Source organism: Pseudoliparis swirei, chromosome 18, assembly GCF_029220125.1.
Source record: "Pseudoliparis swirei isolate HS2019 ecotype Mariana Trench chromosome 18, NWPU_hadal_v1, whole genome shotgun sequence".
Taxonomy (NCBI): Eukaryota; Metazoa; Chordata; class Actinopteri; order Perciformes; family Liparidae; genus Pseudoliparis; species Pseudoliparis swirei.
In genome coordinates, this window is record NC_079405.1 from 8,107,132 (window position 1) to 8,133,181 (window position 26,050).

Genomic DNA, 26,050 nt, shown 5'->3' on the forward strand with positions numbered 1-26,050 from the left:
TACAAACTTGGCATTTATGAACAGCTTGGCCTTTTTTCTCAAATGTTGATGCTGCTCTTACTTAAAATACAACACACATGGTATCAGAATAAGTGTAAATAAAATGATCTCCTTCAATAAACTAAATCTTGAACGATAACGTTAATTAATCACAGTAAAAATGTAGGATAACCAAAGTTTTTCTTCGCTTCGACACAAATACCACATGTTCCAGGTACAAGTAATTCCGTGGTGGAAAGGAACTAATAAATTACTCTACTAAATTGCATTTACTTGAGTATTTATATTTAATGGGAGACTACTTTAGAAAAGGTACCTGTGACTCATGTGAGCGATAAAGGGTTCATTGGGACCGTTAGAACCAAACGGCACATCTAAAAGGGTTTTGTGGGTAGTCAACTTTTTACTGGCTTTTAAAAATAAAACAAAGCTTAAGTCAAAGACTAATTACCAGATACATAAATATTAAAGCAATGTTCATGAGGTGAAAAAATAAATATCTTTCAGACATGTACATTTTACATATCCTTTATTATAACATAAGAACATACAGAAAAATAGGTTTGGTCCATGAAAAAAGTCTGCAGATTCAAATACTACCACAGCCCCCCTCCCCCCTCCCACACCCTGAGGTTCCCACCAATTATTTGGTATCATGTACCTGCCCAAACCCACATTAGTGTATTCTTGGAATTTGTGAATAAAATGCAGGCTAAAGTTGGAGCCAGGACACTAATCTTTACCATCAACGGGCAAACAACCATTAAACTCAACAAGGTGTGAAGACTTCAGCCAGCGTATACGAAGAAACTCTTTAAATCTTCTTCAACCGTTTATGGCTTCTCTGCACATAATCAAAAATACACAAAACTATAAGCAGAATATTTAACTTTCCCCGGCTTGCAGGCGACATGAATGTCGTGTACATTTTGTGCCGCGGAGCCGCGACTCGTCCAACGTGACATCTTCATGTTGAGGAGAGCTAGATCGCTGTGCTGTGACAGCGAGGGCCGATTAATAATATAAATACGGCTTCAACTATCTGAGCGTAGACAAAAAGTTAAGAAAAACATCTGCCAGGATAAGATACAATTTTACTTCACATCCATCTTCAGGTTTTTTTCTGCTCAGTATTTACAAAACTATATAGACTAGAGGTACTCATACTAGCTTCTTCCTTGATAATCTGTACTAGCCAACAAGACAAGTACTGATATAATACATATTTTTTAAAACAAGAATCATTGATAATAACAAAAAAGAAAAGAAAAACTTCATACAAAATGGCACCTCAACAAAAGATGTAGATCTTGCCAAGATTGAGCCGTCTCTCTCTCGTACGCCGGGCGGTCGCCCGAAGTGTCAAAACAAACCGACGAGCGCTTAAGACAAAGTGACACGAACAGCCAACAAAGTGGCGATTGATTACAAACACAATCAATATCCAACTGAACGGGCAAGCGTCCGGGGGCCAAGTTGGGAAAGTAAATGTTTACTTTCCCCAAAAAGGGGGCAACAAAGAATCAAGGCAGAATCAACACGCTTCAGCCAATTAAAGACATTTTTAGATTCAGGGACAGAACACATTAAAAAGTTGCCCTCTGCTCGTTCATTTGCGTACAATCTGTACTTTTGCGTATCAAAATGAGAGGAATGCTTCCAGGTAAGGCTTAGACATGCAAGCGAAAAATACATTGCAGCTCTGGTGTGGAAAAGTGGAAGTAGCGATCAAACGGCAACAGCAGTCGGGCTGCAGGGTGAATGACAACCGAAACAGGGACATCCTATATAACGGGAAAGCCATCGAGTATCTATGTCTCTCGAAGTTTATTGGAAAACTCTTGGAGGAATTCATTTGTGAACATCCCACACACGCTCGCACATTGGTCGCCTGGGACCACGCGGCACGTCTCCGTGGATACGATATCATTCGGTGTTCCTGATGCCGAGCGCCGTCTCCAGCTCCTGTCGCCTCTGCTGGACCTGAAAACGCACAAAGAAAAGATTCACTATTATATCACGATTATCGAGCGTTTTTATAAGAAAACAAAAAAAGATGAATCGGGATAAATAATCATCAGATTAAACGATTCAGCCGGAGACATGAAAAAGCAGCCGATGCTATCTGAACACGACTGACGTAAACACTTTGATTAAAATATGTTACATGTTATGCTGTCTGTCTATCCATCTATCTCTATCTCTATCCATCTGCAAACTTAAAGGGAAAATGTGATTTTTAACCATATATCTTTCTGGATTTCCTGCGGATGTTCTATGTTTTGAAGTTGAAGGCAAGAAGAACTACAAAGGGCTTCTTCAGCTTGTGTAGCTGTAAAGTGCAGCTTAAAAGGTTCCTAGTTCTTAGTTTGTTTTGATGTCATTGATGAGGTTCTTTTTTCAGACCAATGCAGATATTCAGCCGAGGAGGCTCGGGGCTACAGCGGGGAGGACTGTGCCTGTAGGGAACCCCCAAAAACGGAGAAAACCTGCTGCGTGCATGCAATGCATTCTGGTTAACGGCTCTGCGGGAGGAGAAATCAGCTTTCTCTGTCAATATCCGACACTTATTTTTCAGTGGACTACATTTACCACCAGTAGTAGTCATTGTGCATCCATATAAAACGCTGTCCCGTCTTCATTCCCAAAGAGTTTTGTGTTTTTTTGGGGTGATTCCTTAGTCGGCAAAAATAAGCAGATTTATGAACAACAAAAGTAATGGCTAGTTGGCGTCGTAATTTGCCCTGAACACAAAATACAGTGGATCCCCAAAGTCATTATAATTTTTTCTCTGGGTACCGTTAATGTCTGAAATAAATATCATGGCAATCAATACAATAGGGGTTGAGATGGCTCAATAAACGTAAACGTCAACGCCACAGTGGCTAAAGTTGATGGGATTGAGCCTCTGGGGAACACGAGTCATCACCTTTCATGCCAATTCATAATATAGTTATTGAGATATTTCCGTTAGGAATGAAGAAGAAGGAATGAAGATTACCTTGGAGTAGAAGTAGCGACAGACGGCCTCCTGAGCCCACGGCTGGTAGTAAAACTCCGCTCTCCGCTCTTCTTCTGGGTTTGCGACCACATCCGTCATGGTCTGCACATAGAGGAAGAAACGTTGACACATGAATCCAATGCTGACCGCAGCCGAGACAAACAGAACAGAGTTGACCGCTGAGCTTTGAACCGAATTTGCTCAATTTCTCAGCGATTCGACTGAACAAACACTGCAGGTGGGGGAGAGGGCAGCTGGTCAGCACTTAATCGGCTCACTCAGCGGAGACAGGAGACGATTGTGCAACAAGGCAGACGTGTTATTAAATGTTTCACGCTCGATTTTGACACTGCTAAGCCACATGACGTGGGGAGGGGGGAGGGGCACAACATCCACATACTTGTATGTAGTAAAGTCCTCTTTTCTTCTCACAGTAAACCTCCGTAGGAGCATATATTATTAACCTCAAGTCATTCACTGAACTTTAATATGACTCAAGTTTAGATAAACCAGAGGTTGTGTTTATAATTGTTGTTGTGACGTTCCCCTTTCCGGATATTTTACATTTGATACCAGACATGAATGTCGATTGTCTGTAGTCTCAGTGTTTCCCTCTGAGATACTCCGAGAAGTTATCTTGCATCTGTGACCTTAACCACCGCAGCGGAAGTTTATTTTTCTCATATCCACTTTCCTTTTGTGCTTTTCGACATTTCTCAATGCTTTTTTTAGAGATTGAGTAAATAACCCATTTGGGTAAATGGGTTTACAAATTCGTAGAGCACACGACTTCCTCCATCCTAAAACCTTTGAATCAAACAAGGAATAAGTCTCCTGGCAGTGATGCCGTGTCCAGATAACTGTGAAATGGTGGAGAAATATAATGATAATACAAAGGTAGATGGAGCAATAACGTCAAAAGAGAGAAAAGTTTCATTGAAAACGGTGAGCCACATCGCTAAATCAAAACATGTTGCATCCTCTTCTTATCCATGATGATTTCTCTCTGAACTGCAACATCTATCCAAACTTTCCCTGATTTAGAAGCACACAAAACAAAACCTTTAGGGCTGCATGGTGCAGGCACAAATCAGCCGTGTTATACTTCATGGTGGATTTGTTTGTTTTCATGCAGAGGCAACATGCCATCTGTGGAGATATGAGACCACAGATAAAAGTGTTTTAAGTGCCAAGAGGACTCGGTTGGAACGGCGGGACTCACCTTGAGGTCTCTGCACTGTGACTGCAACCAGTCGTTGATAAAGCCCTGAGGATCTCTGGCAAAATTCAACATGAACTCCCTCTGGGTCTTCAGCTGGTTAATGGTCTCAATGGTTTCATGGATCTGAAAAGAATTAAAGAGAATAAAGAGATGAGCCATCAATTTATAAGTCATGAATAAGGTATTAATTAAATGGAACATTGCAGACACGGAAAAACTGGGACAGGTGTTTCCTTAATAACCATTTTACAGAGTATTCCTGAGCGCAGCAGTTTTTTACGGTTTTAAACCACAGCACCAGATCTATTTCATGAGGAGACACTATATATATATATATATATATATATATATATACACACACACACACACATACATAAATACACACACACACACAAGACACTTTGATTCTGCCGTTTGTGATATGAGGCCGACATGAACCGGGTGCATGTCAGTAATCTTAAACAAACCCCAAATAAAGTCACAATATGAATGGCGCCTATGTCCTATAAACTATAAACAAGCTTTCTCTATTTACAATGTCGAACAAAAATAAGACGACACAGGAGGACGTCTTTTAGGGGAAGGGCTCCACGGCGTATCAATGTGATTACAGCCATCCCAGCAAAGGTAACTGCTGCCAGCAGGAAGTCAAAAAGACCGGACTGACCATGAAACTGGCCAAAGAAGCAACAAATCACAGGCAACATGTTGGGTGAGTGGCTCAGGAGGACATTCCCCTCAGGAGGCTCACAAAATGGGAGGAAATAAAGTACATAGTGATTCAATGGAGCAGGGGTCAAAAATTAATAATAATTACTATTAATTGAGCGTGCTTAAAATGGCCTTTAACCCTCCTGTTATCTTCACATTTACTAACATATTTTACCCTCGGGTCAATTTGACCCCAGCAATTAAAACCTCCAGAAAATTATTAGAATTAATATTGTTTCCCAAGTTTAAGTGTGAGGTACTTTATGTTTGTTTGTTGACTACCTAAATAGCCCTTTAAATATATAAAAAAGTTGATATTTCTTATATGTTTGACAGTGAAAAACAGCCTGGGGTCAAATTGACCCCAAAGAACACCGACGTTAAACATTGAATGGGGTCAAATTGACCCTAAAGGTAACAGGAGGGTTAAACAGCTACGGCTGATAATAAAATGCCATTTCTTACACAAAAAAAAGTACTTCCTCTCTTTGTGTGACATTTGTTTGATTCTAAGCCGGGGTCATGTAATAGAGCAAAACCTCACAGAAAAGGCAGAGAAATACAGCAGGAAACCAAACTTGTATTACACAGGGATGATGTGCGAGTCTAAACACTCTCCCGTGTACCTTGTTGTCCAGTCCTGCTATTTCCTGCTGACTGGCTGTGGAGAGCAGGAAGGAGTTCATCTGGGTCTTCAGCGTGTCGTCCACCTCCACGTCAATGTCATAGCAAGCAGTCTTCTTTTGGTCAGTCGGGTCAACACTAACAGAATACAGGACATTTAGTTCAAACTGTATGTGGAAATGCCAAATCAACCAGCAGAAGATCAGAACACAACTTTAACATGTGACTTTGGGCACATAGGGGACCTCATTTATCACTGCAATGAAGTTACCTGATCACATGGTTGATGATGATTGGCTCTGGGGGCATCAACAGTGCATGCAGGCGCTGCGGGATCTCAGAGAACTTCATCCGCTGAGTCTCAAAGATCTGCAAAAATGGAACCAAAGTGCAGTTTTTGATCAGAGCAAATTAACAAAACGAGACTTATTTAACGGCCTTAATCAGACCAACGGAGGGAAAATAATAAATGCGTTTGAATAAATCATTCCCAATGCTGCACAATCGCAGTCCACATTCACGACCAAACAACTTCAAAGCCTGATGCAAATATATGCACAATGAAGCAATCAATTATTGCACTGTTTATTGTTTTATTCTATGTCTATGGCTATGCACCTTTCACCTAGTTAAATTCCTTGTATGAGCAACGTACTTGGCAAAAGAAACGGACAGTTGGTATTCATCAGGTTGGAAGACCAAAGAAGCCCCATTGGTGCATTTCTCAAGAACAAAAAACGCACAACTGAAGGTTAATGACAATCTTATGTTACAAAAAGGACTCGACTCACCTGCTGCAGGTATTTGTCACAGTTGATGAACTCGCGCTCATGAGGGTCTTGAAGTTTGTGGGTCTTGACGTACTGCCACAGAGCCTGGATGATGACAGGTCTGGTCTGAGTGTGGATGCCCAGCATACGAGCCAGCCGGGGGTCCAGCTTGAACTGAGGGGGCTGTTTGGCACACAGAAAGATCGGTTCGATATGAAGCCAACAACAAATGTTTGCGAAGCACTTGAAGGCAACATTACGTCACAGGGCATTCTGAGAGGAAAAGTAAATGCCCGAGCATCTATTTACCTGGTAGTCGAGCATGAGCAGGACAGTGCAGCGAACGCTCACATCACCGGGCCTCTTCACCTGGAAACCATCCGTCTCCTGGGTGGCGCCGGTCCTGTGCCACTAAAACAATATTTTATAAATGTTCTGAGTACTTGTGTCTCATATTTAAATACACACACAAGTATCGACAGCAGAAAAGGGCAGAACAAACAGTGAACAATAAACAACGGGGGTTAATATCGGCTCTGTATATTCTTACTTCCACGAGGTGATTATCTGGACCGTACAAGTCTTTGTCCAACTCGATCACCAGGGACTTGAAGAAAGAGGAGAACTTCCGCTTCTGTTTGGTGGCTTCATACTTGGACACAGCAGTCTGCAAAGCAAATATATTACAGTTAGTGGAAATATAAATTAAATCATTATAATTTCGGTATAATATTTGCGTTTGTAAAACATTAGAACTTTATAGTTTAATAGTTTTGGTTCAACGTAGCCCAAAAAGACTTGTACAATGTGGTTGGTTATATTAGCTGTGCTCTGGAATAAATGTAAACGACTGTTAAAGCAGTTTACACGCAGAAAAAATGAATATAAACCAATATATTTTAATGATGACGTTTACATCTTCCAGCAGACGACCCTCAACACGTAGCTCCCATGATGCCACGGTGCCCTCTCCATCCTCAGCATCTGGCTTTGGGGGGTTAAAGGTGTTTGATATGAAGATCCGGAGCTTTCTCTTTTGCTGGAAAACAATCAATCGAAAGAAACTATAAAATGAAGGTATATCACTCAGTCAACACCAACTTGTTATCTACACCGATAATCATCACACGTGTACAAACAGGGGACAGGTGAGATAGCTCTGCTGCGACGAGTGCGCAGTTTGATTTAAGATTAAATCAATGTATTGTGTGCTGAACACCGAGAGGCCGTCCAACTTATATAGAAATAACGGCATGTTGTCCACCTAACAATGTACTTATCGCTTGATACACTGCCACACAAAAACAGTCTGTAAAAGAAAAAAGAAAAAATGTTCAACTTCAAAAATCCTTGCGAGTTAAAGCCTGGGTCAACAGCAAAATATATACAATTTAAAATATATGTCTGAACTCTTAGTGGTGGAGACATATACTGAATTGCATTCCTTTTAATGTTGTGGTCCAGTTATGGGGATGGATCGAGGCCTCCAGGAGGTCTAAGTGGCTTTGTAATAAATGTCAGGTCTGAACCAGAGTCACAGAGATTCCAGGAATGACGTCTGTATTCGATCCAAACCTTAATGGGCCTCTTGAGGGCCTCCTGAATGTCCAGCCTCTTGCGCATGATGGTCTGATCCAGCTTCCTCTCAAAAGCCAGGAGATCCATGTAAGCCTGAGACTCTGGGACCAGTTCCCTGATCTAAAACACAAGAAAATACACAGGTGACCACCGATGCAACCGAGCAGGGAGTCGACAACAGAACTACATCAGAGGAACACACTTGTCAGTACTTTAAACAGAGCCACCTCAATTAAAATGTAAATGAACAAGCATTTGTAATCGGTCCAACACAATAAAGGCCAGGAATAATGGATTTCCGTGGACTGGCTGTTTGAGTAATGCTCACCCTCTGAGGTAGAACTTTATCAGCCATCTTCTTCTTCTTTGTGCTGTAAAAACAAATAATTGAAACAAGATTTGTTTTAACGAGAGTCAAAGAGGAGTAGTGCTGGTTTGAAGTAAGAGTTGAGAGTGAAGCTCGGCTAACACACCGAAGACCTAAGGCTACTCCACGAACCAGCCTCCTCCTGGCTCTCTGATGTCTGGTCGCAGTTATATAAAGCGGGTGAAATGGGACTTTTTAAACCAGCAACGGGAGGTCGGTAACGCTTGCGCCCACATCGTTACAGAAACCCGCTCCATCACGCATCTCTGATCAAGCTGCACTTGACAGGAGGACCACAGGATAGAGCGCAGACTCCAGTAGGATGATTGATAAACAGTGTTTTCCTGATGTTTAATATGTCATGTTAAGATGTTGGCCATGCTATCTGCCCAGAGACGTGTGTATGTTGCTGCCGTTTACAATTCTCCTGATACAAATCACGCACTATGAGATGCAGGACTGTTTGTGTAAAAGATGTGCTACAACTGCAGTTTGCTGTGGATCCCTGTGTCGCATATTGACAAACAATTACTTTGAATCTATAACTAAATTTCATTTAAATATCAATAAGGTTATTTTTCACTTCATCTACTAGCTTCAATCAAATATCACACATTGAGAAGTTATGACTTTCTTTTGAACTAAAGCCAAGGTAATTTATTTAAAATAGCTTATGTTGACAAACCAAGACCCAAATAGAATCAATGTACAGTTATATAAAACTCATATTTGAGAAGCTGAAGCCATGGGATTTGTCATTTTTCAGTACTCTTTTTAGCTCAAAACTGCTGAAACATTTTCACTAGTTTAAAGACATCGAATGAGGCTAGTTCACTTCTACCAAAGCATTTCTTTATTAAATTACCTTGTATTCCATTAAAAAAAGCCTCCTTTTTTCAATCAGTTATAGCAACGACAGATTTCCAATCGGAACCAGAGTTTTGGATGACAGTGATGAAGTGTGTAGGCTGTCAGGCTTGGAGACTGTTTTTCACATTAAAAACACTGTTTTCTATGCCTTCAATACAACAAAGTCCAAAATAAAAGTGAAATAAAAAATATGGATCTTCCTTATAAGTGGGGACAACTTACTGTTGGTTGCGGTTCTGCTGCTGAACCTGCTGAACCTGTTGGGGGGCGGGCCTCTTACGGGACGGGTCCATCACGCCGGGCATCACAGGACGAGACACTGGGCTGTTGCCATATCCCGGGGGGCCCATCGCCGGTCCTTGTGGGGTCATGCGGTTGGATGGAGGCATGCCTGGTCTCTGCATAAAAAAAATAGAAGAAAAAAATCATTTTCCATAATTGATATGCGTTATTTTTATCTTTTCTTTGCCGAACATTTTGGTTTATCTTCTCCATAATACCATCTTTTCAGTCATTTGACAGCAGTGACTCGTTGCTGCTCGATGTTGGAGATACTAACTTAACAACCGAATTTCCCTGGAATAGACGAGCTGTGGGCAGTCCTCGACAATGACCCTCTGGGAGCAAAGCAAGCAGGCCTTTTCCGAACGGGCCGGGCTCCACGCGAGCATTGCGATAGCGTTTCAAAAACAGGGAATCACAGGGTGTACAAGTCAAATAAAGCAAAAATACACATCAGTCAGATGTGAAACACCTGGTTAAATATTGAGCGCAAACCTACTTCAGTGACAGCGTCCTGCTTCCTGGGGTCCAGAAAGGGTAATTGTGCTGCAGATGCAGAATGCTTCTACCGTATAATCATGTGCAAATCGTATTTCCAATGTTAACGATCTTGTCATCCTTTGCGTTTGCCTATATGGGCATTGTCTAATGCAGCAGTCAGCAACGATTCAACCGCGGTTATCAGTGTCCCATATAATCATTACGGTTAACGTAAAGTTTAACGTGAACTTGATTTGATGCTATATAATGAAATAAATAGCACGACAAAATCTAAATGTCCATCTGATCTGTGATTGTATCCCATTCATAAAGGCAATGGTGCAACATTTGGTCTCCCATATTGAAAGCCAGTGTAATTAATTGCATATGAGTAAGAAGGCCACCGTGCTGATACAAAAATCTAGATCGGAGAAAACCGACACACCTTCCTCCAATCTTGCGCTCATCCCCGATGTTATTCTATTCACTCAAAACTAACTCAAACTAATTTTGCACTGGACGTTTTCACGGACAAGAAAACAAATCTCGGCCCTCTGTCCCGTTTACAGAAGGAACAAACCCTGCTTATAAAGTCATCAGATCCACACGTTCATCCTACCAGAGGAAAACGCCAACAAACTCCAACTCACCACGCCCAGCGCTAAGAACTCAAACAGGCGACTTCGCGTGTTCGACTGCATGAGAAAAGCAGATAAATGAAATCACCGATTGCAGCTTTTCCTCCAGAAGTCGTTCAACCAACGATCGAGATGAAGGACAGACGCTCTCTCTCCAGCGTACGGTGGCGGGTTGGAAGAGTGACGGACATCGACTCGTCCTCTGCCATTTCCACACAGCCGCAGTGTGGGCAGAGGGAGCGCATGTCCGTCATTTAGTGCTCTTTATACTATAACTCAGGACAGCCTTGGTTTACACAACTGGAGTTCTGCAGGATTCAGAACACGGAGCAGCTTCGAGGATGAAGAGAAAGGCTGCGTGTGAGAGAGCGAAAGCAGTCAAGGACGCTCGAGATGAAAAGGCGCGACATCCTTTCACGAAACGATGTTTCAGGTTGCCAGTAGCTAGGCAGCACACACAAATGTCTCTTTAGACGACATCAAGATACAATTATTACTGAACTAATACCAGGGTTCTGACACATTTTGACCGATGGATTTCCAGGACTTTTCCATGACCTTAAGCCAAATGTCCATGACCAAACTGAAATCTCGGTATAAACATGAAAACTGTGGAACATTTTGCGTATTGAGAGCGTACGCTGGCTTATATTTTGAGCGTCTTTCTTTAAAAAAAATATATGAATTATTTCAAACTCGGTGTAAATGAACATGTGATTTTAACAAATTTCCATGACTTTTCCAGGCCTGGAAATGACCATTTTAAAATTCCATGACTTTCCCAGGTTTTCCATGACCGTACGAACCATGTAATACACCACAGAGCTTAGATTACTAAACAGGATGTATTCAAAATCTACTAAATCAAAATTAGTAGCAGCATGCATAACAACTCGGGCTGTACCGGATCTTTTTGTATTATTTTTTACTTTCGAAGCTTCTCCTGGGGTTTTTGAATGATGGTTTTATACCAGCAGTGTTTGCTATTGTGGTTATGTAAATGTAATTTAACATAGATCGCTGCAAGCGCACTTCGTTAATGCAGTTGCTGGACTCTTTACGTGTGGGAGGTGGGGAGCAAGTATGAAGGTAGATTCGCATCTTCATTACACAAACAAAAAAAGGGGTTGACAGCAGATTTTTGCTATATTTTGAATGACAGAGCAATATGATCATATAGCTCCGTTTTAAATGTAGCAGCACTTCACTTGTTGTCATGTTGTTGGTGCCGTGGAGTCTCTTTAAATGCCCACGTGACGTGCATCAAGTCGATCAGTTGTTTTAATGCATGTAATACGCGATATGATGCCAACTTATCTCCATGTGCTCCTCATCGTAACCTCCCGTTGGCGCAGCGAGCCAAGAGCTAGGCAAACCCACCAATAAAAACTCACCTCGCCCACTACATGCAAACTCAACTCGCAGATTTTCGTTTCGAGAGCAAACGATATTTTGTCTGAGAGCAAAAATTGGATTTGCAGCAACCAATTCCAGTTTCACAAGCAAAACTGGCAGTTAATTTACTCACAAACGAGAAATTAGCTCTCAAAACCTTGTTTTGTTTGCGTAATAAAGATTCCATCTGTTTTTCGATCAATTTTGACTTTACAACAATCTGGAGTTACATATTATATAATACTTTTACTATAACAACCACTCAGGGCTACATCATCATACTAAAAGGCATTCAACAATATAACACACGGAGAGATTACATTTATTTTGGGATTACCCAACAATGTAATATTTAGCTTTGTATGACTTGTTTTCCAGTGCATGAACAAACTATTTTTCCGAAAAGGGACTTGATTATTTACAGATGCCCAGAGATCACTCACCTATACACAAATAATTTTGATGACTGTAGGAAAAATTCCACCTTGTTTCCAAAGATGAGCTCTGTTATACATTTTGGGAAATGTTAACAAGTCTCTGTCCATACGGGAAATAGCAAAGTAAAGATGAGCTGATTATGTTACCAAATGTGTTGTTTCAACTACTCTTCCTTGATAGAAACTATTGACTAATGCTCATATCTCCACCCTAAATGTATGTTAATAGATGCTGAAATACAAAAAAACACAACCCATACAAAAGAAGCATGTCATTTTTTATGGACTAAACAGTTAATTGATACAACAAATAATATTTGTATTATTAATTCAAATCAGTTGGGTGCACCTTTAATTTGACCGAAGACATCAGTAACATGCCAAACCTTTCAGTGTGTCATAATTTAAACTGTGTGCTTGTAGGCCGCAGGTTCCATGGTCAACTATTATGTAATGAGCTATAATTCAGACGTAACGCTATATCAACAATGCACGGGTACAAAAGTTAACTCGTTTGATGCAAGTTTGCATAAACCAGATGGGTTTAACTTATTCTGTTGTGTAAAAACTTTACCAGCCAGGTGACACAAAGTTAACCAAAAGGCAGGCGCTAGTGTTGCCTCTGCAAAAACAAATTAAAGTTCAGCACACAGGGTGCAGGTTTGATCCGCTTGATACACGAGAATCACGCAGCCGTTTCATTCAAAAGTGGACCAGATGTGGAAACTGTAAAAGCAAACTCGAGAAATTCAAGCAAAGCATTTGCTTTCTTAAGTTCGACGTTTATCATGAAATGCTTCCTTCACCACACCGTTTATAAAACACCCAACGCTATTTTAATAATGTTTTAACGAGTAAACTCAGCGAAACAGTTACCAGTTTACGTTAGCAGGCTAAGCTAATTGGCTACCGTGACTAACTAGCTAACGTTAGTTGACAATAACGTACGCGGGCGGGAGGGTTTGCGAATTCAAACAACCAACTGACTTAACGGCAGTTGGTCAGTCGGAGCGGACGGTTTGAACGGAGCAGACGGGGAGGAACTTTCCGGCGGGGCTGCCAGCTCGCGCGAGCCTGTGTCGGCGGTTAACGTTAGCCGCTCGTGACAAAGCAGCGGTAAGAGGCTTTGTTCTAGCGGACACCCTCGCGCGTCATCAGTAAAGATGGAGTGATATCTCACCGGGTAGCCGGGCCCGGGCATCGGGGAGCGGTACATGTGGTTCTGCGCGGCCGACGACGGTATCATCCGTCCGGAAGGAGTCCCGGGTCCCATGTCTGGTCCTGCGATTGGTACCGGTGGTCCGGGTCCCATTGCTACACCACCACCAGCAGTCGGTGCTGACTGAAACCCCCCTCTGGCCGCCATCTCCTCTCTGAATGTCGCCGCCGGTGGAGGCACGGAGTTACCGCGAGAGCGAGAACAGAGTTTTCGGGGGAGGGTTGTGACGATTCCACAGCGCCCCATGCTGGGTGTCTGCGGTACTGTAGTGAAACAATAGTATCTAAAATTGTGTAAAATCCCCCAAGTAACAGGATTCTGAAATATATTGAGTTACTGAATACAAACCACTTGCTTATTCGAAATAGTTCCTCTGTTTTGCATGTCGGTGTATTTTAATTTAACTATATTTATTTAATTAAAATTGTTTAATTGTATTATATATATATTTACACACATCTATATTACTGGAAGATTTTCTGGCCGTGTAACCTTAAATTAGTTCATCCTTTTTTTGAATACCTTGTTCTTTTGTATTTTGTGACTTTTGAACTATTCAGCTAAAATAAGTATCATGCATATTGCGCAATAGTTCACCCCATTCCTCCTGCTGATGGCTCAGTTTATTCATTCCTCTTCAAGCTGATCAGCCATTGGTCTAGCTGCTCAGCCATTGGTCCTCTTCAAGCTGCTCAGCCATTGGTCCTCCTTAAGCTGCTCAGCCATTGGTCCTTCTTAAGCTGATCAACCATTGGTCCTCCTTAAGGTGCTCAGCCATTGGTCCTCCTTAAGCTGATCAACCATTGGTCCTCCTTAAGCTGCTTAGCCATTGGTCCTCCATAAGCTGCTCAGCCATTGGTCCTCCATAAACTGCTCAGCCATTGGTCCTCCATAAACTGCTCAGCCATTGGTCCTCTTTAAGCTGCTCAGCCACTGGTTCTCCTTAAGCTGATCAGCCATTGGTCCTCCTTAAGCACCTGGGCCGCTGGCGTTGAGATTGCAGTGAGACGCGGAGAAAATGTGAAGTGGTGCTCTTCGCAATAAAACATCTTTGATGGGACGTGTCGAGTCTTGGCCAATCAGCGTTAAGATGTCGACAGCGTTTGGGGTGTTGGGTTAGCTTGAATGTCAGCCCGCTACATCTACTGCTGTAATGCTGCACGGTGTATCGTGTACAGTGTTGGGAGTAACGCGTTACTGTAATTCCACTACTTTTAGCGGTAACGAGCGTGTAACGAAGTATTTTTTAAATCAACTAACGCAGTTACAGTTACTGAAATTTAAATGAGTTCGTTACTCGCGTTATTCTCTTTTGTGAAAAATGAACACTTGCAGACAAGAAGACAAGCTAGGCTACTTTAGCTGCTTCTGATCTGACATCGCAGGACCTTGGTGGCGCAATGATATTGTAACGTCTCGGACGTTATGGACTAATGACACGGAGACGGGACGACGTTATGACTCCTCCTTTATTGGGCATTCACAAACACAGACAGCGTGCTCCTCTCAGCTCAGCAGCTCGAACATCAACAACAACGGTTCCCGTCAACCACCCTTAACTTCCGTTTTACGACAGGTTAACCCCGCCTCCCCTCTACTCCGCCAATCACAGGCACGCCCCCTCGACCAGCATGCACAGTGCCACACTGTGATTGACAGCCACTTCCAGTGTTGCCAGGTCCGCGGTTTTTGCCGCTGGTTGAATTTTTTGTCCGCTGGTTCGGGTAGACCTATTTTGCATGCAAATTACATGAATATCTTTAAATAAAAATCCATATTTTAAATGAAATAATATATTTATACCCAAATCCTACCAAACTGACTCCAGATCAGCACGTACACGCCTCACTAGCACCCCCCCCCCCCCTCAATTATATGCAGCACCTCAAGGCACCTTTGTTTTCTTTTAATTCGTGTTAATACTGTCGGCCAATCACTTTTATTTCATTGGGCCTAATGTAAAAAAACCACTGTTAAATGACTGAGACAGTTATTTTGTATTAAGTTAAGTATTAAAAGGGACTTTTGTACTACTGCTTGATTTGAAGGCCTGTTGCCCTGTTGATTGCAATAAATAGGTCTACAACATATGTTTATTGTGTTTGACTGTTCAGTACTGTTCATTACATTAAAAAAGCAGACATAAAAGTAACTTAAAAGTTACTTTCCCAAGTAACTAATTACTTTTGATATACAGTAACTAGTAAAGTAATTAAATTACTTTTAAAAGAAGTAACTAGTAACTATAACTAATTACTAATTTTCAGTAACTTGCCCAACACTGATCGTGTAACAAGTTATACTTAAAAACAATACGATTTAGCTCCGCTCCATGTCATGTTGTCTGCGCGCATAAAAGGGGGAGGGGCTGCTGAGCGCTCTCACAGGCAGAGCTCACACTGAGTGACGTCAAGTGCCGACCGTCTTCCCCCCTCCGCAGTGTCACCTTTTTCACCCCTCATGAGTTTGCAGGTATAAGTATAATAAACTGGATCACTTTCAAAAACAGTCAACTTACATTATTTCAATTGCGCAATTATGTTATATAAAGACACATATTTTATTTTGCTAATTGCACTTTATCTGAACATACTCAGGTTTAAAAAATTATTATATATATATAATGTAATTTTTTTATTTGGCAAGTATTCAATTCAGTTTATTTGTATAGCCCAATTTCACAAATTACAAATTTGTCTCGGAGTGCTTTACAATCTGTACACATAGACATCCCTGCCCCAAAACCTCACATCGGACCAGGAAAAACTCCCAAATAACCCTTCAGGGGAAAAAGGAAGAAACCTGGAGGAGAGCAACAGAGGAGGATCCTCTCCAGGATGGACAGATGCAATAGATGTAATGTGTACAGAAGGACAGATTTAGAGTTAAAATACATTCAATGAATATGACAGAGTGTATGAATAGTTCATAGTAGGCATATTCCACGATGGAGACTCCACGATCCATCAGGCAGATGGCGGTGGGGAGGAGGAGGGCGGAGTCTCAACAGTGGGCGGAGTCTCAACAGGACAGTGGCGTAGTCATGAGCAGGAATTCCACGACCCAGACGATCTATCAGGCAGATAGGATCTATGCCGTCTCATAGGGTCCGATGACCCCATGAGACGTGAAGTCAAAAGGACTCCGGGGAGAAAGCAGAGTTAGTAACGTGTGATTGAGAGATGAAAATTCATCCTTAAGGAGAGAAAAAAGAGGAGATAGGTACTCAGTGCATCCTAAAACGTCCCCCGGCAGCTATAAGCCTATAGCAGCATATCAAGGGGCTGGACCAGGTGAACCTTATTCAGTATGCTCTGTTCACTTCCTGCAAACTTGATCCAACAAAAAACTGCACCTTGAGATCCTACAGAAAACTGTATAATAAATCAGATGTAGGGTATAATGTGATAAACATATCAGAAGTGGGACATGATTAAATAAAAGTGTGTATTTTAACCTGTGGTCCAATTTTAAAAATCAATGGCCTTTAATTATGATAACAAAAGGGTATTAAAAAATCTACAACAAACAAACAACAACATTGCAGTATCTTTCTTTTATTCAACTCTGAAAGATACAAAGAAAACACACAAACAAATAGCCTGACAATATAAACACTATTCTTTGAACATTTGGAGCTCTTATTTAATAAACTGATCAATTGATTTCCTTAAAAGTAACATGGGCTGCCCCTAAATATAAACTCTTGGTCTGACTTATCACAAAAATCAAAGACATTATATTTTCTTTCAACGCAGCAGGGTAAATTAATAAGTAAATCAGCTCCCTTATTGATTATTAGGCGATCTAACTCACAACAGCAGCACCTCAAAACTGGTGGTTGTTGAACTGAAACGGTATAAACGGTGGATATAATTATTAATCTTCTGTGGAAAGGATGTTAAACCTCTGGCTTCTAAATTTAAAAAAATACAAGTTAAGAGAGCCGTGGTTAACGTCCTGTAAATCAGCCACAGGCTTCAGCTCGTTCTTGTTTACAAACTTTAATGTCAATAAATGTCCCCCCAAATAGCATAACCGCACAAAGCCTGTAATACCATCTGTTTGCATAGTAGCTTTGTGTTTAATCACAGTGAGCTCTTGTGAGGGGTGGGGGGGGGGGGTAAATTATGTCGTTGTTTTTTTACATTGGAGCCAGATGTGGTAAAATATTCAGCCATGGGAGAAAAAAAGTATCAGAGCCGCACCATTGTGATTCAAATCTCCAGAGAGGATTTTACACCCTGTGTGTATGTGAGAGAGAGATGGAAGGTGATTATGTTTATCCTTTACGAGCCGGCTCACTGCTGTATATTAAATTATAAGGGTTTATACTTCAAACAAGTGGAAGGACAAATGAGGCAGATTCAAGTCTGAAATATAATACAGCGGTTCACGGTGCTGAGAACGTTGACTGCGTTGTAATTATCGATTCTCTTAATGAGCAGAATGTAAAATGGAGCCCAGAGGAGCCGAGCTGCAGCCTTATCTACGACAGCATCACTGAGGGATCTGACAGGATACATTTATACCAGAAACGTGACTCATCTGCCATGCGGGGAGGAGTGAGAGCACAGAGACAAGCCGGAGCTTCAATTCAATTCATGTGCAATGAAGGTTCAGCAATATAAAACAATCTCACGGCTCCTATGAATAACATATTCTGGGTGAACATTTGGGTTAACTCCACCCTGAACCTCCGGGGAGAAAAAGCAAGACAATGTGGGTACTTTCAAATGTTGGGTAGGAGTGGAAGAGTTAATCAGACAATAATACCACACTGTGCCAGTGTTGAATTCAATTTGAGAAAAATACAAAAATAAAAGGAGATTATTATGCATAATAGCCTATTTTGGAATACCATATACTTTACCATTGGATTATTATTGATACAGTGTTAACATCACTTGGCGACTGTGGGTCAGTGGTTAGCAGGTCCGCCTGATTGAATCAGAGGATCGGCGGTTCAATCCCCGCCCGAGTCGATGTGTCCTTGAGCAAGACACTTAACCCTGAATTGTTACCGGTAGCTGTGCCTACGGTGTATGAATGTACCATGTAAAGTGTCTTCGAGTACCTTGAAAAAGTGCTTTATATATTAAATGGATTATTATTATGACGGTGGAGCTAATTCTAACTACTTTATATGCTGCCCAGTGGCATCAAATAGAATAACAGAAGTAAAAAACTTACATTTGTTGTTAAGTACAGTACAATGAGTATATACTGTTGGATGTTATAAAGTGTTGCAAACAGTTTTAAGTTTTAAACCTTGAATTTGCTTCGTCAAAACAACCCTCTGGTCCTCGGTAAAGCTCACCACCGAATCCATTGCTGCTCCAGTGAAATTGGCACAACACTGAACAGATTTTGTCCCAGCGATTTGAAGTCAGTGTATTAATCTGGTTATTGGAAATGACAACGCACTGTGAGTCACATTAAAAAACTGTTGAAAAAAAGAGAGCGTAATCTCCTTGTTGATGTCGATAATGAGATGTGATGAAAGGATCAGGAGGACATTAACTCGGATGCAAAAAGATCTAGAGCGAGTGCATGTTCAGTGACAGCAGAAGGCACGATTAAAACTGGCAGATGTGGGCGAAAACAGGCACAATTGCACAAAGTCGCATTCAAATATAACAACACATTTTAGAGGTTGCCTGCATTCCTTTCCATCACAGCCTGGGAGTGATTAGCCGAGGGTGTTACAGACATTTAAGGAGGGCAGGCAGTTTGGGTTGGATTCCAATGCAGATTAATCTTTCTTTTACACTGTCTTCAGAGGACTGGCTGCGAGTCAACCATCAAGGTGAAAGCAAGGAGGGAGCAGCATCTCTGATCTTTATATATTAAGGGGACTAAGGAAGGTATTTAACCTCATTCAGAGAGGAGAGACACGGTTGCCAATATTTCGGGATCAGCTGACATCACGTGAAACAAGCGCGTCACACTGCAGGAAATCTTTCATACTCCATAATTTTTGGAGAGATTTTTCATTTTTGTCTAAAGTCCTGCTGGTTAACCCGCATACACTCGCCATGCCCTGGAGCTAGATCAGGAGTAAGCATGCATCTCCTTCAGGATCGTTCTCTTGTATTATGACCCCCCCCCCCCCCCCACACACACACACAAACACACACACATACACACACACACACACTGCTTTCTTGTGGGTCGAGGACTGTCGCTCAGACAAAGACACAAATGCCAGCGAGGACAATTAACAGCATCATGTTTTATTTTCTTGATTAATGTGTCTTCTTGGCAGGTACAGCAGAAAATAATAAAAACCATCAGAGGGCGCCATCATGTTTCATCAGTAAACCTAAAATAACCGGAAACTGAGGCATTCTCAGCCGAGCGACACATATGATTCCAAGGCCATGTTTGAGAGTGCATAACGGTGCTCTAATATTCACAGTCATGCATCACCAGCTTGCTTTACTTATACATGTGTGGCAGCTGGCAGCACCAGATGTACAGGAGTATAGGTCAGAGTGTGTGGCTGCTGGCTGATTGACAATTTTGATTAAAACTTGTATTGGCTGTGCAGGATATTTCTCATCCATCCTTTTGTTATTCTGCAGCAAAAATTGTAATTACATCTCAAGAGTGTGCAACTCAAATAGACCAATGTTGTGGCGCATGCCGCTGATAAACTGCAGCCCATATGAATGGTGGAAGCAGATAAGTAATATCTATTTTAATACCGAGACTCCTGCCCGAGAACTCTAAATGCTGATTTAAATTCCAAGAAAAATGTTGTACGAAGCCAAAAGTTAAAATGTTGATTAGAAAAAATGGAGAGAGCCGTAGAAGGAGAATAAAATGCTGAATCATATTTTACGAGAGCTACTTGTGATTAAAATATTCATTTTCACAGCATGTCTAGTTGAAGAATGCTTTGCTTTCCCCGTTTACCTCTTTGACCAAACCACAACTGAAGTTTTCAGAGAGGCAAATAACCGCTAGGAATAAAAACTCAGAAGAATAACAATTTCCAAAATGATATTTAGATTTTATTTATGCTTTGATAACTAAATAGACGAGCCTATTACCTGGAAGATGGAGACAGGATTATCAGGCAATATCGAGTATGTTTCATATGAAAGAAAGAAAAATAACCGAAAAACAGTCCGATCAACACGATATTAATAATATGACAATATATCAAGAAGAATAGTACGTTGTCTTTTACATCACCTCTACATACTGGCGGTATTGTGCTTTGATAAGACTTTTGCAACTAGAACACAGATACAGAAATTCTTTTTTTAACAGCCCCATAAAACGCAAAACGATATCAGCGTTAAACTCTTCCAAAGACAAAACTTCAGCTCACCTTCGTCCTGCAGTCGAGAAAAGACTTTAAAGAGGTTGAATGAAAACTCCTTGGCTCGTCGGGCAGATGTGAAAAGATAGAAAAACGAATGGATGAGAGAAAGAAATTAGGTGTAGCTCATTCATTCATTGCACAGTGATGCTGGCATGTGAGAGCAAATACACACACGCACACACACACACACACACACACACTGCATAGCTACACACATACACATACGTAGAAATATATTGAATGCATGGTCTTCCTTTTCCTGTATATGATCGAGGCAAATTTGGTAATATATATATATATATATATATATATCCTGTTTATATATATATATATATGTATATATGAATGCACATATATATACATACATATATATACATATATATATATACATACAGATATATATATATATATATATATATATATATGCATATATAAACAAAAATCTAAATTAGAGATGAAATGAAAATCATGCACTGGACAAATACAAGCATGCATTTACATAATGAGAACCTGAAATCTTCACCAGTACATTTTAAATGGCAGACGATGCACCTCCACCAAGACCACTGCCACCAAAAGCCCCTCGTAAACTTCCCCGCACCCCCGACTACACTCATCTGGAACGCGGATACATTCTCGTACAAACGACACAGAGTCCAGCGGATGTTTTATGGAGCGCTGCAACAGTTACATATGTTGCTACATGTACAGTGGAGGAAGCAGAATGAAGGTTTGTCCCACTAGCAGGCCGCTGTTGTGCGACACCATCGCGCGTTGCATGTTATATAAAGGCATGGGGGCTCTTTTGATGATCTGCCGTCGATGATAGCTGTACATGTTCCCTTGTTTATGTTGACATTTTCGTTTTTCGTCTTTTGAAAAGAGAGGTCCGTGTTGGCAAGGTTCCTCCGTGAGCATCCTTTGCGGCAGTATTCCAGAGCAAAACACAGAGATAGAAGAGTTTTGGAGCGCTGCGTGAAATGCTCTCCGGAAAAATTAACAGATATTTTTAGATTTGGGATATCCTCTCCACTTGGCCTCGGGTTCTTTGTTCTTTGTCATATTTGATTTGTCCGCTTTACTCTCTTTCCATGTAAAAAGTGCCTCTGTTAGACTTTGTATCAGTTCCTCACGCTCCCCGTGCTGGATAGTTCTTGTTGTATGGTTGGCTTTGGTTGCATAACACGCACTTTGATGCTTCACCCGGGTCTGCTCAGCAAGTGAAGTCCTCAAAGTTGGCCTGGCCCGGGTGATGAGGTAGCATGTTGCCAGGATACGTTGATGGTGTACGCAGGTTCTCACAAGGAGCCTGAGAGAGGAATGAAAAAAGAAAGAAGAAAAAAGAAGGCACGTGAGGGAAAGTAGAGAGGAGGATAAAGAGAGAGGAGATAAATCATCATCGGGAGAGGAAGTATTGAGATAGAGAGAAAGGAAAACAAGCAGAGGGGGAGTCATCCCACAGAGTGAAACAGTAAATAAAATGCATTTGAGAAAACCCTTAAAGTCATAAACTCCCAGATAAATATGACAGGAGCAACACGCCAGGCCAGAGAGAATATAACAACCCTGAGATATAAAAAAGGAAGATGAAGATAATAAAGATGGATGAAAAGTCTACCAACTTTCCCTCTGGCCTCAGACCTTTACAATTAAAGTGAGTTGGCTTCATTTACACTTGGACATAAGCGAGCTGTCACACCTTCCAGAGGTCTAATTCCATCCTGTCCCTGCGGGTTCCGTCTATCAGCTTTGATTTAATTCAAGCAACTTTCCACTCTCCTATTTCTCTCTCTCTCTCTCTCTCTCTGTCTCTCAATTTATTCTCCCTCTCAACCCAATTACCTTTTCACTCCCCTTTCTGTCTCTCAAGTCCTTCCCTCACTAGCTTCCTCCATCGCTATCTCTTCACTAACTCTTCCTCACCACCACCACCTATATTCTCTCTCTTCTTTGTTACCTTCGCATTGAAAATGCGGAAGGTAATGTTTTGATCGCCGTGTATTTATTTATTTATTTGTATGCGTGTTATTCGCATAAGTAAAAAAGTATTAAACCGAATCGCATGAAATTTGGTGGGATGATTGGTTATTATCCGGGGACCATTTGATTATATTTTGGGATCGATCGGGTCAAAGGTCAAGGTCATGAAAAAGGTCAACATCTTCTTGAATCGCATGAAATTTGGTGGGATGATTGGTTATTATCCGGGGACCATTTGCTTAGATTTTGGGATCGATTGGGTCAAAGGTCAAGGTCATGGAAAGGTCAACATCTTCTTTTTACCATAGCGCGGTCAATTTATATCCAATTGGCATGCAAATAATGCCAAAATGTTCATAATTCAATGCCCAATCTTGTGATATGCGAAGGTATGCGCTCTACCGAGTGCCCATTCTAGTTTTCTTTGTTTTGAAGGCCCCTGACCGACACACACAGCGTGACACAGTGAAATAATTCGAGCAGCAGCCTACTGACATGACGCTTCACATCTTCCAGGCTCAGCACAGCTCCCCGGTCACTGTTGTTGCGCCCTTTGTGTTTCTTCTTCACGCATCGGCACAGCTTGTACTTGATCACCTGGAAATAGATGAGGACAGCCATTACTGACCTTTTGTGGGATCAAAAAGCAATTTTTCAGAAACATGCCCTCAGGCTTTGCAGTTTGAAGGATCAGGCAAAGGGGAATTTAAGAGAGATTGATTTTATACATCTGTTTATTTGTTTCCTCCTCAAAGCTGCACATGAGCAGGGGAAACACACACACACCCACACACACAAAGTGGTTCTGCATTGCTGGTAGAAGGGAACAAGCAACAAACAGTTACTCTAATGAGAACAGACGAAGACATCCTGATTAATGTAAAATAAAATACATCCAAAATGTCAATGTATTCAGAGTGTCTGCTGTTGAGATGTGTGTGTGTGTCACACAGAGACAGACTGTCGGGTTGTGGGGGGCTCAGCGTTCGTCACGCTCGCTAAAACATGTTCTTGGTGCAGATGGTAAAATTGTGTGAAAAAATGTATTTTGTAATCATAATAATGCCAGAGCAGTAAACATTTCCATACACAATACATTAAACCGCATGTGAGCGAGAGCTTCCTGATGATGATGATGATGATGACGGGAGATATTTTACCTCATATAGATAGTCAAAGAGTTCAAGTATAGTGAGGAGGCTGGCTCCGATGAAGAGACCCATCTGACCTCCAATATCACCTGGAAAAATCATAACATGTACCGTAACACAACACAGACAGGAATGACTTGTCTGTGCATTCACCTAAAATAGCTTTCAAATATACTCTTCGTCATTTTTAAGATCTGAAAGATTAGAAATGTGACAGTAATCGTAGATGTTTGGGAAAAAATGAGTTAAAAAGCAACGATAGATTACAGAAACAGTTATGTGAGTCTTCTGGGATCTCAACACGTATAATAAAAATAAAAGCAAGCGCTTGCTGTCACTTTGGATAAAGGGCATCCGTCATGTTGCATACGGCATATTATCTATTCCCACCAACACACTTCTTACCCAGAAGGCCTGCCAATTCGTAGGCTTTCTTTTGTTCAATGGTTTCATAGTTCAGTGCTTCAAAGAAGATATCCAGAACCAGAATGTTATCACTGTAAACAGAGAAAAAAAAGTACACAGTCTTAAGTCACATATTCAAATGTGGTTTATATTCCATACACTTGTTTATCAGTGTCCTCTGGCAGAGAAAATGCCATGTGAGTCTGCCACTTCCTGCAGATAGCAGAGTGTCAAATTAAAGAAAATGTATCTGCTGTAAATAGCTTAAGGTGTGTGTAATAACTTTTGATGTCCTTTAATTCAACATTTCACTTCAAAACCACCAGAACAGAAAAACCCAGGAAGAAAAATAATATGAAACATGTAAATCCTTTCTAATGTCATTTTTTTCTCCAGTTGCCTTTAATCCACTGGTCGGATGAACCTCACGCAGAACAAATACAACCCATTTTCAATTCATTATTTGCAGTTCAGTTTGTGGTTTATTGAGGTAGTTGTACTAATAGATAAATGTATCAGGGTTTCCCAATTCCTCTGTTCCTGTTTTTGAGAGAGAAGTGTATGTAGACTATGCCTCTGTCATTTATAATTTATAATTTAAAATACAGTATATCTGAACAAAATGCCATCAACAAACAAAAAGAGCTCCTTCACACCCTCTCCTAATTTGTCTTAAGGTTATAACAAAACAATCAACAATCAATATAAAAAATTGCTATATACAGCACAAAATGTGTATATATTACATATAAAGAAACAGGTTTCCACTATGTATTGGCAATTCATATTATTTATTTTTATTTTTTATTTTTTAGAGCCACCAGAGTCCTTGCTGTATTTAGGTCTCAGCTTCTTGGAGCAGACAGATCCTGGTTTTCGGTCTTTCCAAGACGAACTGTGCGTATGCCAGACCCGGTGCACCTGCTTTGGTCTCCGGCACTCTGCCCATCAACCAGAAAGTGATGCAGAGTGGAATCAGCCACCAGAAAAATATCATCTGGCTGGAGTGAAGCTTATTTTTGCTTTTAAGCACCGTTGTTGCTCTTGGATTCAAAGCAAAGTATTTCTGTGTCCACCACTTTTAATATAAACCTGCCACGTATTGTCTCCATATAGATTGCATGTGCTCTCTTTTTCAAACAGTGCTAAGAAAGATGGACCTGGAATCGAGTGTTTGGATTGGATAATTGAATATCTTGGGAATGGGTTGATCTTTTAAAATTGCTGCAATTTCACAAATGTAAGTTTGCAATATTTAATCGTCCAGTACACGTTGGTTCAAGTGACGTTGAAGTAGCACTTCATCCACCGCATTAGCATAGCACCCTGTATTTTCTCCTGACTCAAGCCAATTGAGTGCTTTTTCTGAATTCTCTTTATGATCCAACATAATTTGTGGCATTGTCTGACCTTCAAGAGGAAAATTGACCTCATCGACAGATCCATCGTCGTAATGCATTGATGAAGGAGTCTTGGTCAAGTGGATTTGCAACTTGTACCGGTCTGCTTGCCATGCAAGAGAAGATCTCTATCGGACCGAAGTGGTCTTCTCTTACATCTGTAAATGGGGCCTCGACTGGTCAC

General features: G+C 41.1%; 2 protein-coding genes across 7 annotated transcripts in view; both read right to left on the bottom strand.

Moving 5' to 3' along the window:
- Nucleotides 1-512: 512 nt before the first annotated feature.
- On the bottom strand, nt 513-13,752 carry smarcd1 (SWI/SNF related, matrix associated, actin dependent regulator of chromatin, subfamily d, member 1). Of its 3 annotated transcripts, none has more exons than XM_056438619.1 (13): nt 13,556-13,752; nt 9,366-9,541; nt 8,235-8,277; nt 7,904-8,026; nt 7,245-7,367; nt 6,879-6,995; nt 6,638-6,739; nt 6,350-6,511; nt 5,830-5,927; nt 5,561-5,696; nt 4,224-4,346; nt 3,002-3,103; nt 513-1,983 (listed from the first exon to the last, which is right to left on the bottom strand). In XM_056438619.1, the coding sequence occupies exons 1-13, from the start codon at nt 13,739-13,741 to the stop codon at nt 1,927-1,929; spliced, it is 1,548 nt and encodes a 515-aa protein (XP_056294594.1). In that variant the 5' UTR covers nt 13,742-13,752; the 3' UTR covers nt 513-1,926. The 3 variants fall into 3 exon arrangements, with proteins under 3 accessions (XP_056294594.1, XP_056294596.1, XP_056294595.1); XM_056438621.1 differs by lacking the exon at nt 13,556-13,752 and adding an exon at nt 13,324-13,473; XM_056438620.1 differs by lacking the exon at nt 13,556-13,752 and adding an exon at nt 9,703-13,295.
- A 7,833-nt stretch (nt 13,753-21,585) lies between these two features.
- The window catches only part of asic1b (acid-sensing (proton-gated) ion channel 1b), a 170,807-nt gene continuing 166,342 nt past the window's right edge, over nt 21,586-26,050 (bottom strand). For all 4 annotated transcript variants that reach the window (XM_056438615.1, XM_056438616.1, XM_056438617.1 and 1 more), the window contains 4 exons: nt 24,467-24,558; nt 24,071-24,150; nt 23,406-23,507; nt 21,586-22,239 (listed from right to left, as the gene is read on the bottom strand). In XM_056438615.1, the coding sequence (XP_056294590.1) occupies nt 22,144-22,239; nt 23,406-23,507; nt 24,071-24,150; nt 24,467-24,558 (370 nt within the window). In that variant the 3' untranslated portion in view covers nt 21,586-22,143. The remainder of the gene's footprint in view (nt 22,240-23,405; nt 23,508-24,070; nt 24,151-24,466; nt 24,559-26,050) is intronic.